This window comes from Rosa rugosa, chromosome 5, assembly GCF_958449725.1.
Source record: "Rosa rugosa chromosome 5, drRosRugo1.1, whole genome shotgun sequence".
NCBI lineage: Eukaryota > Viridiplantae > Streptophyta > Magnoliopsida > Rosales > Rosaceae > Rosa > Rosa rugosa.
Window position 1 is genome coordinate 45,788,501 of NC_084824.1, and position 16,842 is coordinate 45,805,342.

Below are 16,842 nucleotides of genomic sequence, written 5' to 3' on the forward strand. Positions count from 1 at the left end.
TCCAGGTATGAAAGTCGACCACCCTTTCATTTTGAACCAGTTTGTAGTTGGTCACTTTGCCATCTGAGGTGGTTGACCGGCGTTGACCGCCGCGTTGACCGCCCACTGACCACCGCTTGTGGCGGCGCATCAGACCATATTTCGAGTTTTCATTATCTAGGCGATGATCTATGCATCCATACGAGCGTTTTGATATATAACATGGTCATGTTAGAAAAAGTTGATAAATAGTGGATTTACGTTTTGACGTTACTATTTAACGTTTTTACGTTTATCTTCGGTTTACGATCTGTGAAGATCTGACCATCGGTTTTGCTTCAATTTTGGATATGTTGATCGTATGACTGTCCCGGTGACCTTGTGAGGTCATGGGCGAAGATCCGACCGTTGGATCTTCGTATAATTGAGAAATAGTGATTCGGAAGGCGATTCGTGAGAATCTGACCGTCGGATTTTCATATAATTTTGTGGAGATGTTAGTAAAGGCGATTCAGGAAGATCTGACCGTTGGATCTTCGTGATAATTTTGGAGGATGATCCTAAAGGCGATCCGTGAGGATCCGACCGTTGGATCATCATTAAATTCAGATCCGACCGTTGGATCATCGTTTAATTTGAATCTGAGCGTTGGATCGTCGTTTAATTACATATTTGAGTTGTTGGCTAAGTCAAGATCATTATTGGACTAGGTGATTGACGGTTTGAGTTGGTGGACGATTGTGGATCGTATTTTGAGCTGAATTGAAGACGCAGCGGGATTATCGAGGTGAGTAAACCTCACGTGGTTCATATTACGAACCCAATATATTTAATTGCTTTATTTTGCAATCATATGAACTATTGTTGGTGTATTAGACATTCCTGTGTGAATGTCTGTATATATATTATTACGTGAAATAATATGTATTGTTGGAGTTGTGTTGAGTTTATTGTTGAGAAACAATATATTGTGAGAGGTATTGAGTTTATTGTTGAGAAACAATATATTGTGAGAGGTGTTGAGTTTTATTGTTGAGGAACAATAAATTGTTGTGATCTGTGGAGATCACTAGGTCACGAGGTGACCATGGCATCTATTAGTGAATCACGCTCTCGTACCGGGCTGGTGGTTATTAATAGTATTAAATCGTAATCACGTCTGTGGCCGGACGAGTGGTTACGTCCAGTTAGAGCTCTAGTCTGTCTGCCAAATGTGGAGTGACCTTATGAGTGAAATTGAGAGTAACTCATAAGTGTCAATATATATATGGTAACCTTATGAGGGAAATTGAGAGTAACTCATAAGGGTCTATATATATATATGAGTCTGTCTACCAAATGTTGGGAAATCTTATGAGCGAATTTGAGAGTAACTCATAAGTGTCTATATATATATATGAGAGTGAGGGATCTTATGAGCTAAATTGAGAGTAACTCATAAGTGTCTACATATATATATGAGAGTGAGTGATCTTATGAGCTAAATTGAGAGTAACTCATAAGTGTCTATATATATATATGAGAGTGAGAAAGTAACGTGGGTTTGTGGTAGTCTTGAAATCTAATAAATCAACAGTTCTTTCTTGTTTACTCATACTGGCTGTAAAAAGCTTACCGGGTTTTGTGTTGTTGCAACTCCCGGTACACTATTCAAATTGTGTAGCGGGTAATCCTACAGGACAGGAGAACCAGGACGGTGATCGTGCGGTTAGAGCAATTGTTAGAGTTTTACAACAATTGTAAGTTGTGAGGTGTGTTATGCTCATTTGAGCTTTATAATATATTGTGAGAGTGAATTGTAATAATGAACTCGAAGTTTCGAGATTTGTTTTTTTGTAATTGTAATTATTCAGGTTTCGGATTTGAATTTATCATTCAAAATCCGGGGCGTGACACTATTTGTTCTTATCGAGAATTTTTTTTTGAGTTAAGATAGTATATGTATAGAAAAAAGGATGTGTATTTAGTGAATAAGTACGTTGTATTGTGAATGATGATAGTTTTTTTTTTTGAAAGGAGAATGATGATAGTTTAGGAAGTTTGAGATTGTGTTTCTAATAAAATGTTAATATGAAAAAGTTAATAAGAGGTGTATTAAGTAAGATATGTGTATCTAGTATTTAACAATGTGTGAATAAAATTTCCCTAATTGAAAACTTAAAATTTTACTTCCTTTTTTTTTTTATTGGGAAGGGCATACGTACACAGCCATACCTAATACACTAAAAGATATAATTTAGTAATTCAACAATATTATCTGGCTAGGGTTAAACTTTACGTACGTACCAAGCCAGGTAGAAGAAACAGAGGACCGCCATAGTCACCAGGCCAAAAACCATCCTCAGCCTGAAGAGTCGAGTAAAATCTCAACCCCCTCCTCAATGTGGTTGTTACTACTTCTTCATTAATTTCTTCTTCACTTTTTATTTTCACTTGAACTGGTAGCTTCATTCGATCACTTTCTTTCTCCTTTGCAAACTAAACATATGCACAAACGTAAACAGCTTTTCGATGATGAACTATTACTCATTAATACATGAACTAGTACGTACCTGAAGTCTCATTAATAGATCAGAACTATGTTTGGTTCGAAAATGATTGTTACGAAACTCAAGACGTACTTTTTCCACCTGAGCTCGCTCTTCCGATGTTCCGAGATTCGGGTCGAACTCCCAGAATTGTCTCCCGATGTGATTATTCACACTTGTGAGCCATGGGTTACCATCTCTTCCTCCTTCTGAAACCTTCAGCCTCCACATTTTTGATGGCCAAACAGTATGTTTAGTGTGAGTGATTGTGAGGATGATAAGTTTATCACACTAGCTTATTTATATACATTTTCGTTACGCATTACTTATTTCTTTTGTACACATTTAGGTTGTCAAACTCTGTAGGTAGGACCATAGGAGAAAAGTTGGTGATTGTAAGTCAGTGATTATAAGTTGTTTATTGCTTTTCCTTCTTCTTCAAGCAAAGACGCGTTTCCATGAGTACCATGACAACTTGAGCTTATCTGCCCCATGAACCAACCATGATTGGGAACGATATACTGTTTCTGCTGCCTTAGCATATCTATATCTGCTGATAGTAGTTCTACAAGCATAGGCATGTTAATTGAACTTAGGACTACAAAAGTAATTATCAAATTACAAGTTTTTGTTTATCCCTTTTGAAGATTGTTTTCTTCCTCTCTCCAACACGTCCCTATTTGTTTTGCAGAATTAAATACTTCTTCAACATCAATTTTTTTTTTTTTTTTTTTTTACTTTAGATAATAGTTACTCGTTTTTTCGTTGTTTTTATTTCTTGCTCTAGGTTTCTTCTTATTTGTTATTATTTCCCATGCTATTTCAACCAGTATGTAATAATATTGATGGCATTTTTACTTCTCAAAAAATAAAAAAGTATTGGATAACCAAGATTAAAATCAGGATGTATAATTAATTAAGTTCCGACTCTTTATGCGTCTTTAGATGTGGATTTTGGACACAAGCGATAGAGATGCTCGTCTTTTACGGTTTAGAAGTAGTCATATATAGTGCTCCTCCACAATGCATAAGGTGTAATTCTATTCATATCGATTTTAGCTGCTAATATTTAGCTTCACCCTCTGTTATTATAGTTAAAAATGAGGGTCGAATATATTTGAACATTGACCGTGCAACCATCGATTTGGCTATGTGCTGTCTTGTGGTTCTTTCCTAGCCTAGATCAAATTAGTTGAACAAATTTCATGGTTGTTGCTCTTTATCCTATATATATATATATTTTTTTTTCTACACAACAAATTGAGTATTTCTGGACTTCTAGTTTGAACTCTGTACGACTTTAGTGAAATACTTGTAAAATTTCTATTTTTTCTGTAACCTTATTTCATTACTTTTTGTTGAGGGACTGGTTTCATTTCGGCATGGATTCTTTATTAATTTCACTTGTCAATATTAGGTTTTATGCAAATGGGAGACATATTCTATCGGCAAGTCAGGATCGTGCCTTTCGCCTTTTCTCTATAATCCAGGTTCGGACTCACACATCAATTGAATTATTTGATGACAAATAGGAACATCATTATTATTATTAAATTGTTTCTTAATATTCCCTTACTTTCTGTCATTAGCTTGTTCAAGTATGTTAGGCACTACCCGTTTAATTTAGAAACTCTAGCAGTCAAATAGCTCAGTTTAATCTTCAATTGTGTATCGTTTCAGGGCTTTAGTGTGCTATAGATAGACATGCAAAAATTCAGGATAACAATCAATAGTTAGTTCGATACCAATCTTTGTTAAACTTTTTCGTACATAAAAGCCATATGCCGAGTACACTTACATATGAATCATTCACCTCTTTATGTAGTGTATGTGGCCCCTTCGTCTGGTAATTATTTTCAGGGTTTACATTATCAATTATCAGTATAATACATCTAAACAAATTCTCACGTGTCTCTTTTTTATTCAAAATTTAATACATTATTCTTATTTAGTTACTTATTGCGATTAGGATCAACAAAGTAGAGAGTTTTCTCAACGTCATATAACAAAACGATCGAAGAAACTTAGGGTGAAGGTATGACTTGAATGAGACCTATTATTAAATTAAATTTGTATTATTTATCTTTACTCGATCTATTCTTTAATTGTAATTATTGTGACTACAAATCATGTCATGCATGCACTGAACTCAATAAAAGCACCTAAATTAGTTTAAATTTATCTTGTTTTTTTTCTTATAAAAATGAAATTTGTTTTTAAAGTCTTTTCTCTGACTGTACCTTGTAGTTCAGCTATTTGGTTTGACTCCTGTTCATGTTGTATAATCGTTTTTGTCTGAATTTTAAAATTCTGTTTTATGCAATGCGCATGTAAATACGATCTTATTCAAATTGAATTTTAAATTGATAAGCTTAAGCACAGATCAGTGTTGTCTGTGTTTCCTTTTTCACTTCACTTTTTTTTTTTTTTTAAGGAAAGGATTCATTCTTATGATACTATGCTTCCATGGACTTGGTATGCAGTCATTTGGATGGAAAGATACAAAAGGACTTTTAAAAATGCAAAGAGAGGGAGGAAGAGGGGGGTGGGGGTGTTGTGTGGGGGAGGACTCAATTCTGGACTTCGGCTTCATTTTCTTATGACTGCGGGGACAACTGCTTTGCTGACAATTTTTTTTAAACTAGAATGCAACTTTATCTAATGCCTCGGATGTTCTAGTTTATGGTTGTTTCTATTTTTGACATTTTGCCCACTGTTTCTGAGTTGTAGTTTCTGTAGGTACAAGTTTCTTGTGTGTGTGTTGGCATCCCTATACAATGCTCTAAAGAAGTCATCCGAGTTAGTTTGAGTCAGTTGATCCGTGTGTCAAAGAGTATTTGATCTAGGAAAGTATCTTTCGGGTTTAATATGTTTTTTATAAAGATATTTTTGTTATAAAGTAGAAAGAAGATGAAGAGAGAATAGTTAGGAGGAAGTAGAAGTGTCTCATTCAGTCTCATTAGCCTCCTTTATATAGAGGTAGGGTTTACATCAAAGTACATAACTAATGAGTAATTACATGGACATCCACATAGATAATAATATTTACAACACTCCCCCTTGGATGTCCATCAATGAATGATAGTATTGGACGCGCTTATTGTTGCCTCGTTAAAAACCTTGCCAGGTAACAAAAACCCAGTGGGACAAAAACAACCCTGGTCGAAGGACAAAAAGAGCACAACGCGCATATGTCCTAGGTAGCATGCTTCTGGATGCTCCCCCTGATGAGAATCTCCCCTTGATTGTTGCAAACCTCATTTATGTATGCGATAAGCTACATGTACCATGTATAGTAGTTTGATGTGTCTATCACCGAAGTAAGACCATGTGTGCTTTGCATATAGGGGCTCATCACAAATTTTCATACCTGCAAAGTTTAAGCAATACCAACAAAGCTAGACGATTTTCAATAAGCCTTACCTGATATGATAAGGTTAGAAACAATCTCATATGCTCAAATTCATACACTAAGTAATAGCTAAACAATATAAAGAAATTGACACATTTAACTTTGTATAGTTTAAAACATTGAAAAATCATACACATCAATATCTTTGTGTATTGATATGTCTCATACATGCAAGCTCTTCAAGAGCTCTAAGTAATTCATAACTTTGCGAAAGTTAGAATATGTTGCAACATTATGTTCATAATTTGAATTCGATAGTAGTCTCGTCATAGTACTCATTAAGGCAATTTAGATCTCGTTGACTAGAACGAAATGAGTACATATGGGCTAGCTTTAGACTCTTTGATTCCCTGAATGAGCTTCAGGCTCTTTCAACCTTTCATGGACTTGCATTTGAATCATTCATGTATTTGAATCCCTTGAGGATTTGATAAGCAATACGCTTATAATGACACTTTACTTTTGAGATTTTGCTTTTAGCAATATGTCTTTAAGATCTTCATAATATACGATGACAACATGCCATAAATCTCTCGTCAATATAACAGCTATATGTAACACTGTACTTACAGAAAATTGTCATTCGTATAAGGGAAGATAATCATAATCTCATGTCTCTATAAATAGACATTGTGTCATAGTGATTTATCTTCACTTTTGACAAATACCCTTTTCTACATGTAGGGTTAAAGGTCCAAGAATTCCATCACGTTTCAAATATTCGATTTCATTGGAATTGCCTCTTTCCAATTTGGCCATTAATATACTTTGTCGACATTTATAATGAAACGTGGTATAGCATCAATACAACCCTTAATGATTTTTCTTTGGTAGCTACCATTTGTAAATTATCATTGATGATCATTAATCATAGATCCCTCACATTCTTATGTGCTGTAATAAGCTTATTGATATTGGGTACCCATGCCACTTCTGGGGCATATATTGTCACTTCTAGGACAATCATCTCTCATAGATGAGTCATGTAGCGAATGTGGATCTTTTTTACTTATAATCTCATGTATGAGCATTATAGGGCTTGTATAATCTTTCCTGTTTTGGGAGCTTAAAACTTTAGACCTGGTGGATACATTCCACACAAATTCACGCCGTTATTCAAATGACAGGACTCTTTCCTCCCCCTAACGGGGGAAAGACTGTCTTATTATGACCATGCGCAAAAGATGCGTTCAAATATCTATCACTTTCTTTGGAGTGAAGATCTTCATTGGTTGGTGGCGAACCCAAACCAAATTTTAGGTCAAAACATGCTTTGTTCATTAGCATCAACCATATTGATTTATTATTGTATCACTAAGACGCCATTTCCTAATGCCGTTCCTACACCCTCTGTATGTGTAGCCATATTAGGAGCTGTGATATTGTTTAATGACATTCTCTTCAGGAGAACCATGTCAATTGGATACACTTGCATCCCACAAATCAAATGGGGTCTAGATTGTTTGTGCTAATATGGTTGGTTTTAGGGACTTTAACCCAAGCATGCATATGCCTTTGCATTAAGCATATAATTGTCACTTTGTTTTATCAATTCACTAACTTAGGTATTCTTCAAAATCAAAATGAGACAGTGGATAAATATCTCACACCAATTCTTGTCGTTCTTCAGGAACAATCTTTCTCCCCCTCATTTCAGGAGGATTGTCTCATTAAAGTGACAACTCACAAATATGCTGTAAATAAACAATTTGCTTGTGAGTAAGATTAGCAGTCATCAAACTTGTAAGTGATTCCATGCAATATGGTAGACAAAAGATGACGTAATCATGCCAAATAGTGTATTTCGTTCAATGAACTTCTGGTTCATGACATTATATGCCTAAATTTACTGTATAAATTTGACACAGTAAATATGAGGTAGCAAAAAAAAAAAAAATCTTCTCCAACCATATTGAAGGTACTTAGTGCGTCAATATTTCAAATTTGGTAACATGATAGTAGCTCATTTGGAGCCATAGATCAAGATCTACAACTCTTGATATGAGTGTTACCTTTGCTTGAGTAAACATCAATTGCGAAATATTGACAATTGGAATGGACCAAATTCATTTTGAACTGCTGGTCATAATGATATACTCAAAATTTCGAGTTAAAGACTACAATCCATAATAAAAAGTGACTTTATCACGTGGAGAACCTCAAGTTCTATGTCACTCTAAATGTGTAGTCATAAAGAGGAGGGACTTCAAGCCCCATATAATTGGAGATCCAAGAAGCTTGAGGTTTCAATTTTTTTCAATTTATAACAACCTCTTAAGGAACATTAGGTTCCTAGATAATCAGAATAAGAAACATTTAGTTTCAATGGGAACTCAAGAGGTTACAATAAATTTGTGAAATAACACAATAATGCTTACAATTTGCTTAATGTAAGCAAAAGACATCAGGCATGTGAAATGAATCTCAATGTGCTTATTAGTCAATGCAATTTAATTTGACCAATGCCTTTTTGACAGTGGCTTGAGAAAAATCCATCATATAGTGTACCGTAAACACACGCCCATTTCTCAATTTCCTCACATGTGTGATTATTAGGGCAGTATTTGCATTGACTCATGATTTCTCTCTTGCCATGCATGATTCACTTCTGGTGGCATTTCATGGTGTAGTCATGTCAATCGGCTTTCTTTCTATACAATGAGACCATGATAGTGTGAGATTGTACATCATTGGTAATAATAGTATGTGCTCTTCTGGAGCCAGTAATTAGATATGTAAGATCTGAGATGATTAGATTCACGATCATACTTTATAAGTGAGGGACTTTAGATTGTCATCTAATGAGTATGATCATTGAGGGACTTCAAGTCCTCATGTAATTAAGGATCTAGAAACTGCAGGTTCCGATCTCTTTTAATTAAAAAATTCACGATCACAAATTTTGGGGTATACTCATACTCATTCGCCATATACCAACGGTTAAATATCTGCTTACTTTTAAATTGGTGTCAAAATAATCCCCTCAAAGCTTCAGGTTTGAGGTTGACCCAGATTAAAATTTTATGATAAATTGTCTATATATTCACTTGAGACTTATGGCTCGAGTCTGCACAATTAGAACTTCAGGTTCTAAGGTGGAATGCTTTAAGCAGGCATAAAAGAAGAATGTATCAATCGACATATGAAAATTTACTCGAAACTTCTAGTTCGAGTTGACATAAAGTCAAATAAACTATGAATGAATTATATGTGTAATCGAAGCTTCAGGTTCGAATATTTTTTCTATGAACTGCAACTTCTAAGATTTCGTAATTTGAACTTCGGGTTCAAATAAATTTGGTGCTCAAAACTTCAGGCTCGAGGTGACTAAAGTGAATCTGCAAGTTCACTTTTATACTCAAAGCTTCGGGTTTGAGTTTTACTGTTAGAACTTTAGGTTCTACTATGAAATTTTGAACTTCTGGTTCAAAAATATTACATTCGAAATTCATATGTTCGAGGTATAGGACTGCTGGTCCGTATGAGTAAAAAAAAAAAAATTTTAAAGATAAGTACTGTAACGAAAGTACATAACAAAATAGAAAAATTGCAGGGAAGAAAAATAAATAAATAAATTAACACTGGAAACTTCTGGTTCCATGGATGAACAAAACACAGAACTTCTGGCCTGGTTAACTTCATATGATACTCTTTTTTCTTACAAACTCATAAGAACAAAAGTATATCTTGTGGTGAACCTCAAATTCTCTTTATACAGAGATGTAGTCACAAGCTTCTGGCTTTGATTAAATTTCCAACTTCGAACTACAGCTTTTGGAGGTGCTTTGAACCCCATTATCGAAAAAAAAAAAATTATTAGAGGAACTTTAGGCCCTCTTATAATTGGGGATTAAGATGAGTTTATATATTCGATTGTATAGCTCTGAGGATCTTCTGGCCCTCGTAATTGTATAAACTCTGGGAAACTTCATGTCGCAATATTTCACAATATATTCCTTAAGGAGCCTCAGGTCCTCTTGTAATCAGATCAAGAGACTTTAGGTCTTGATCAATTTTGATTACCAGAATAAGGTGGTCAGGTCAAACAATAAATCAATAAAATAGAGGCCAAAATAAAAATTACCTTGTTCGATCAGTTAAGTTCACCCATACGGTTTGTAGACCAAAGGAAATCAATTGCTTTGATACAGACCAAACAAATTTATTTCCTCACTACAAGTCTTTCATATGTGAACGGTGGTCTGGCCGTAACAAAGCATATATCTATGATACAGAAAAAAAAAATCAAATCTGTTTCGAATCGGTATCCATATGTATCCATATATATATTATCTATAAACAATCAGATCTGTAAAACATGAGCCATGAAATTTCATTAAAAAAAATTGGTAAAGCAAGCAACATAAGTGCTAATACCAGCATCAATATACATTTAAACTATAATTGAATTTGACTGCATATGAAGATCATATTTTATATGATAACGACTCCTGGAGTCAAATAAGTAATAAAAGCATTTATTTGATGAAGGCTGCATGGATAGAATCATCGGGTTGATTATACCATGATCCTTTAAATCTTGAGCAATCTGAAATACCTGCGTGTTAATCAATAGATAACAACAAATAAGAGAACCAAATAGCTAATGAAGCTATATAGGTAAGAGCAAACGATAATCGTTCGATTGTATTGAAAATCATTTTACTTCAAAAAGATATCATAGTGCTGATGATAAATATCAATCAAACAAAACTCATAGATCAAGAGTTATAGTCAAGCAACAACGTTGCACCATAAACTCGTAGATCATCATAGAGTTTTTAACCAAATAGCAGAGCGTGCTGATAACGTGTTATAAAGTAGAAAGAATATGAAGAGAGAATAGTTAGGAGGAAGTAGAAGTGTCTCATTCAGTCTCATTAGCCTCCTTTATATAGAGGTAGGGTTTACATCAAAGTACATAACTAATGAGTAATTACATGGACATCCACATAGATAATAATATTTACAACAATTTTTATATATGTTGGTCAAATCGGATTATTGAAGTCCTAGGTATTTTAAGATTTGGTGTCTTTAATTAGTATTTTAGGATTTGGTGTCTTAATCAAAAAGATTTTTTTCCTAATAGGAATATAATTAGGGAAAAACTTGGTTGATTGGGTAACACGTTGGTCCCTCATATATTCAGAAACCACACGGTCATAGGGATGACCATGGACGGCAGTCCGAAATCATTGTCTTGCTTGCTTGATTGAAATTGAGTTTTCATCAGGGTTAAAACACTTGGTCCATGTTTAAGTGTTCTTGGTCATTTTGTTCATATGCATAGATTCTCTTGAGATCAGTAGAGAGGCTGTGAAGAAAGAAGAGCAACAGTTGGAGATCGTTCAAGTGAAGAAGGAGTTCAAGATTGAAGACAAACTTCTCATTAGTAATTTCTAGTGATTGTAGTCGAGCTAGTGCTACTTGAGTTTGTAAATAACATATCCTTCATCATAAATAAATTGTCTTTATTTTGGGTTCTCAAGAGTAAGAGCCCCGCAGTGTTTTTAATCTCATATTTGAGGTTTTCACTGCGTAACCAAAAATCTGCTGTTCTGTGTGAAATTTTTGGTTTTTGTTCAGTAAGGATTGAAACGTGCCTATCAATCCCCATTTTCCAGAAAACGTGTTCTATTCTTGTATTTTCAGCTTCTAAGCTTCTTTTCCATTTTTTTTTTTTTTTTGATCCAAAGAAATTTCATTCATAGAATGGGGTTTATCCCAATTGCTTACAATCATGCTTCAGTAACTCCATAATTAGAGCTGGAGGTTGGGTCTGCCAAACACGGGCATTGCCCACTTCATAGACCGAGATTGCTAGACAGTGAGCAACTCTATTACAAACTCTGGAGGTATGCTGCACTACGATATCGCTCCTTTGCTCAAGTTCGTGCCTGATGTCGTCCAGCAGACCTTCCTCATGCAAATACGTGGACTGCATGTCTGCAATGCTGGATACTGCGTCCAAACAATCAGTTTCGATGACAACGTTGCCAACAGTTGCCACCAAGTTGAGACCCTCTTTGATAGCCCTAAGTTCCACTTGTTTTGCAGAGGCCACATTAGAGATAGGTATCGCAAAAGCAGCGCGAAAGTTACCTCTATCATCTCGTAAAACACCTCCCACACCACCCAGAGTGGTATTTGGAATGAAACTACCATCAACGTTAAGTTTCCAAGTTCCCCTTTCCGGAGGCCTCCAGGTCTTTTGCAGTTTTGAAGGAGCCAACTGTGCAACTCGGTTCGCTTTGGTAAACTCATCCAACCATGCAAGCGAACTGAGGACTAGTGCATCCGCTGACTGCTTTGTATTATTCCACAACACGTTGTTTCTATTTCTCCAGATTGCCCACATAACCATCAAGAGTTTATCAAACAACTCCTTCTTCAAGTGCACCGCCTGTTCAAGCAACCATTCCTTGAGGTCCATACGAGGCAGTATAGTACTTGTAAACTGGAAAGGTGGTGCAGCTAGAATAGCAGCTGCAGTTGGGCACGTGCAAAAGATATGGGAGGTGTCCTCATACGGATGAGAACACAGTAGGAAATGGAGATCTCCCTCATATCCTTTAGTCAGCAGTTTAGCTCGTGTAGGAAGCAGGTTGGAGCATGCTCTCCATACACAGATCTGTACCTTCCCCGGAACTTTGGCACTCCAAAGTCTTTTCCACAGTTCCCGAAATGGATCACCACTAGATGTAGAGACAAGAACATTCTCTAGAACCCGAGTTCGAGCTATCCAGTACGCTGTTTTAACGGAATAGAAACCTCTTTTCTCTGGACTCCAACAAATTGTATCACACCGAGTACGACGACTGAGAGGAATACTAAGTACCTTGTGAGCTACGTCAGGTGGAAAGATGGCAGTTACTGCCTCTGGAATCCATTGTCTTGTATGTGAGTCAATCAAATCCGAGACAAGCTCAAAAACACAATTCCTAGGTTTGTGGATCATATATTGCTGGCAATTAGGAATCCATTTATCATTCCAAATATTGACTTGAGTGCCATTGCCAATACACCACTGCACCCCAGCCTTTAGCACTGGTCTACCATTTAGAATGCTTCGCCAAGAAAAGGATGGCGAGTCTCCCATTTCAGCCTCCCAGAAGGAGCAGTGTGGAAAATACTTGGCCTTGTATAGTTTGGCAATCAAAGAATGAGGGTTGGAGAGTATCCTCCACCCTTGTTTGCCAAGCATGGCGAGGTTGTACGCATAAAGATCCTTAAAGCCCATTCCACCCTCATGTTTGGTGAGGCATAATTTCTCCCAACTCCTCCAATGGATCTTTTTCTTGTCATCGGTGTCACCCCAGAAGAACGAAGCACAGAGCTTATGAATGTCATCACACAGAGTTTTTGGTAGTAAGTAGCAGTTCATTGCGTACAATGGCATGGTTTGAGCTACTGCTTTGATGAGAATTTCTTTCCCTGCCGAGCTAAGGACCTTTGCCTTCCAGTTTACTAAGGTCTTTGTCAGCTTTTCTTTGATGTACGCAAAAATTGCAGATTTGGATCTCCCCACCCTCATAGGTAAACCCAAATACTTATCATGTTCCTTGACACATTGGACCCCCAAAATAGCTGCCAAGTGATGTTGCCTGTCCTCCAGAACATTGTTACTGAAGACTACACTACTTTTCTGAAAATTCACTTTTTGTCCGGAGGCCCTTTCATACGTATCCAGAAGTAACTTGTAGTGCAAGCATTCTTCATCTGTGGCAGAACCAAAGAGTATACTATCATCTGCAAAGAAAAGATGGTGCAATGTAGGGGCTTGAGGGCACATAGTGAGTCCCTGAATAGTTCGTTGACTCACAGCCTGGGAGATTAAGGCTGATAAACCTTCACCACATAAAATAAAAAGATAGGGTGACAAAGGATCACCTTGTCTGATGCCTCGTGTAGGAGTAATCGGAGGAGAAGGCTCCCCATGTAAGAGAATGGAATATGTCACAGAACAGATGCACTTCATGATAATGTGAATCCATTGAGATGCAAAACCCAATTTCGTGAGAATAGCAGATATAAACGACCAATCAAGTCTATCATATGCTTTAGAAATATCAAGCTTGAGGGAGAAGAAACCTTCCTCTTGATTTCGGAGTTTGTGCATAAAGTGTGCTGCCTCATTTGCTACTAAAGTATTATCGGAGATGAGCCTACCCGGGACATACGCACTTTGTAATGGAGATACAATTTCAGGAAGCCAAACTTTCAACCGATTAGCTACAACTTTCGAACCAATTCTGCAAATAACATTACACAACGCAATTGGGCGAAAGTGCATTGCTTCCTTTGGGTCCTTTATCTTGGGTATCAAGCAAAGGTATGTATAGTTAGACTCCGGCCACATCTCCCCATGAGTCAACAAATCCCGCACTGCCAAACAAACATCATGACTAACAATATCCCAATATTTCTGATAGAAAAATGGAGACATACCATCAGGTCCAGGACTTTTTGAAGGATGCATTTGAAAGAGAGCGGTTTTAATCTCTTCGTCTGTGTACGTAGCCATCAAAGCATTATTCATGTCAGTCGTCACCTTGCATGGTACAGCCCCTATGACAGTATCAAGAGCCTCCCAATCAATTGGTTCAGCTGAAAAAATCTGCTGAAAATACGCAGAGAAGAGTCGTTTGATCTCATGCTCACTTGACTGCCACACATTGTTTTCATCCACTAACCATATTCCTACTTCTTCGGTTACTTGCTTTCCGGTGAAAGTAGGCCGTATTTCTGTCCCCATCTTTCAACCAGAGGGCACGGGATCGCTGCTTCCAATACTTTTCCTGAGTAGACAGTAGCTGACTAAATTGCACATGTAGCTTCCTATGCTCTTCGTATCCCTGTATGGAATAGGGTTGTCTCATCAAGTCTCTGAGTTTTTCTTGAATGATTTTCATCTCATTCTGCTGACTGGTAAACTCAGTTCGATGCCATGCACCCAACCTACTTCCCAACTCTTTTGTCTTGTTACCAATCTGCTGAAGGCCTTTTCCCGTCGTAGGCAGTGCCCAACCTTGCTTGACAATGTTTGTACACTCTTCCTTCTCAAACCAACACTCCTTGAACCGGAAAGGTCTGTTAAGCCTTCGCTTCACTCGTGGTGCCATGTAGGCTTCAATTAGTAAAGGACTATGGTCGGATTCCGATGGACTGAGGGTTAACACCTTACTATATGGAAAGCGACTACGCCATTGGTTGGTTTGGAAAGCCCTATCCAGTCGTTCTTTTGTATATCTATTCGACCAGGTAAAACGACTCCCCACAAAACCCATATCACGGAAACCACACCCTGTCATCGTTCGTCGAAACTTTGTCATCGCTGCAAGAGCCCTAGGAGGCCCTCCGGACTTATCTTTTCGTGCCCACACCTCATTGAAATCGCCTGCCATCAACCAAGGCAGAAAACATGTCTGTGCAGCTAGGGTTTCTATCAACTGCCAAGTTCTATCTCTGCCTCCCCTTGCAGCGACCCCATAAATGCCCGTGAACCTCCAAAGATCGGATCCCGGCTTCCCAACCTCGACATCAATATGATTGGGCGAGTGGCTTCGCATATTTACATGTGTATCATCCGTCCACAGAATTGCGAGGCCCTGCGAGTCTTCCTCATGCGGAACACAAAAACTATCCTTGAATCCGATGCGACGTGTGATGGAGTCTATCGTATGTTTTTGGGCTAGGGTTTCCGACAGGAAAATCAACGTAGGTTTCTTTGCCAAAACAATATCAACGAGGGCCCTCTGTGTTTCAGCGTTGACTATGCCTCTGCAGTTCCATACCAAAATGTTGCCTTGTAACATCTCTGGTAAATTCGGTGCCGGCCTCAAGCGGCGGCTTTGGTGGCAGCACACAAGAAGCGGCGGTGCCTTAGGGTTTTGTAATCTGGTTAAAGCTTCTTTTCCATTGTTTTGTACTCTCTCTCTCATATTGAGTTATTTCTTTCTAATATAAAATAAAGTTACCTGGACTAGGGATTTGGGTTGGATGTGGGTAGTTATTTAAGTTATGTATTTGATTTCCTCCAAGGCCTTGTTTGGTTTGCGGAATTGAGGACTTGGGAAAGGAAATTTATTCCTTTCCTATGTTTGGTGTGCACACAAGGAAATGAACAACTTTCCTTTAAGATGCGAAAATAGGGGGGAAAGTGGATCCTCACATCCTCCAAATGATTCATTTTCCCTTCTACTTTCCCAGCATTAATTACATAATACAGTTACATTTATATCCTTGTTGAAAATTATTATTGACAATTTTATTCAAAAAGTTTATGAGATTTGTATAATTCTATATTTAATACATGAGGATATAAATAGAATCTTAATATGATTTAGCTTACTTTCCTTGCACAAACCAAACACTAAGATGGAAACACACATACATTTTTTGTTGCTTTCCCAACGTTTCCAAACAACGGAAAGGAAAACAAATTTCCCACTACCTTTCCTTTCCCATAGGAAATACAAAGGAATTGATTTCCTTTCCGCAAACCAAACGATGTTTTGCATCTTTTTGAAGTGTTTTACCATTGTCAGTTCATGCTGTTGACATGTATTTTTTGTTAGTGACATGATTTGTTTAAATCTTTTCTCTGCCAGAGTATACTAGTCCATTTTCTAGAAACGACATATCTAATAAGTAATTACCTTGGTATTTAGTCAAATTCCACTCCAAGTGTGGAATGCCTGGCTGCGAACCATTACTAAACTTTCTTTGGTATATGCGGATGATATATTTCATGGTTTGTATGTTACATTCATAAGATAAGATAAGTAGTGATATTTCAGACTGCAGATGAATTAACCATTCAATTTCTGTTTTCCGTTCTAGGAGGAAGAGATAAAACTGAAACCTGTCATTGCTTTTGATTGTGGTAAGTACCTGCGCAAATTTTTTGTTCGCCTTGTA

General features: G+C 37.1%; 1 protein-coding gene across 1 annotated transcript; it reads right to left on the minus strand.

Moving 5' to 3' along the window:
- Positions 1-11,641: 11,641 nt before the first annotated feature.
- Positions 11,642-15,737, minus strand: LOC133711745 (uncharacterized). Its single transcript, XM_062137841.1, has 2 exons — positions 14,616-15,737; positions 11,642-14,539 (listed from the first exon to the last, which is right to left on the minus strand). The coding sequence occupies exons 1-2, from the start codon at positions 15,735-15,737 to the stop codon at positions 11,642-11,644; spliced, it is 4,020 nt and encodes a 1,339-aa protein (XP_061993825.1).
- Between the last annotated feature and the right edge of the window lie 1,105 nt (positions 15,738-16,842).

What these genes read in the sequence shown, in the direction of transcription:
- LOC133711745 (XM_062137841.1), bottom strand. Translation starts at nt 15,737, where the DNA reads ATGTTACAAGGCAACATTTTGGTATGGAACTGCAGAGGCATAGTCAAC. An exon ending in ACCGAAGAAGTAGGAATATG is followed by an intron (nt 14,540 to 14,615) that starts GTTAGTGGATGA and finishes TATTTTCAGCAG; the next exon opens with ATTTTTTCAGCTGAACCAAT.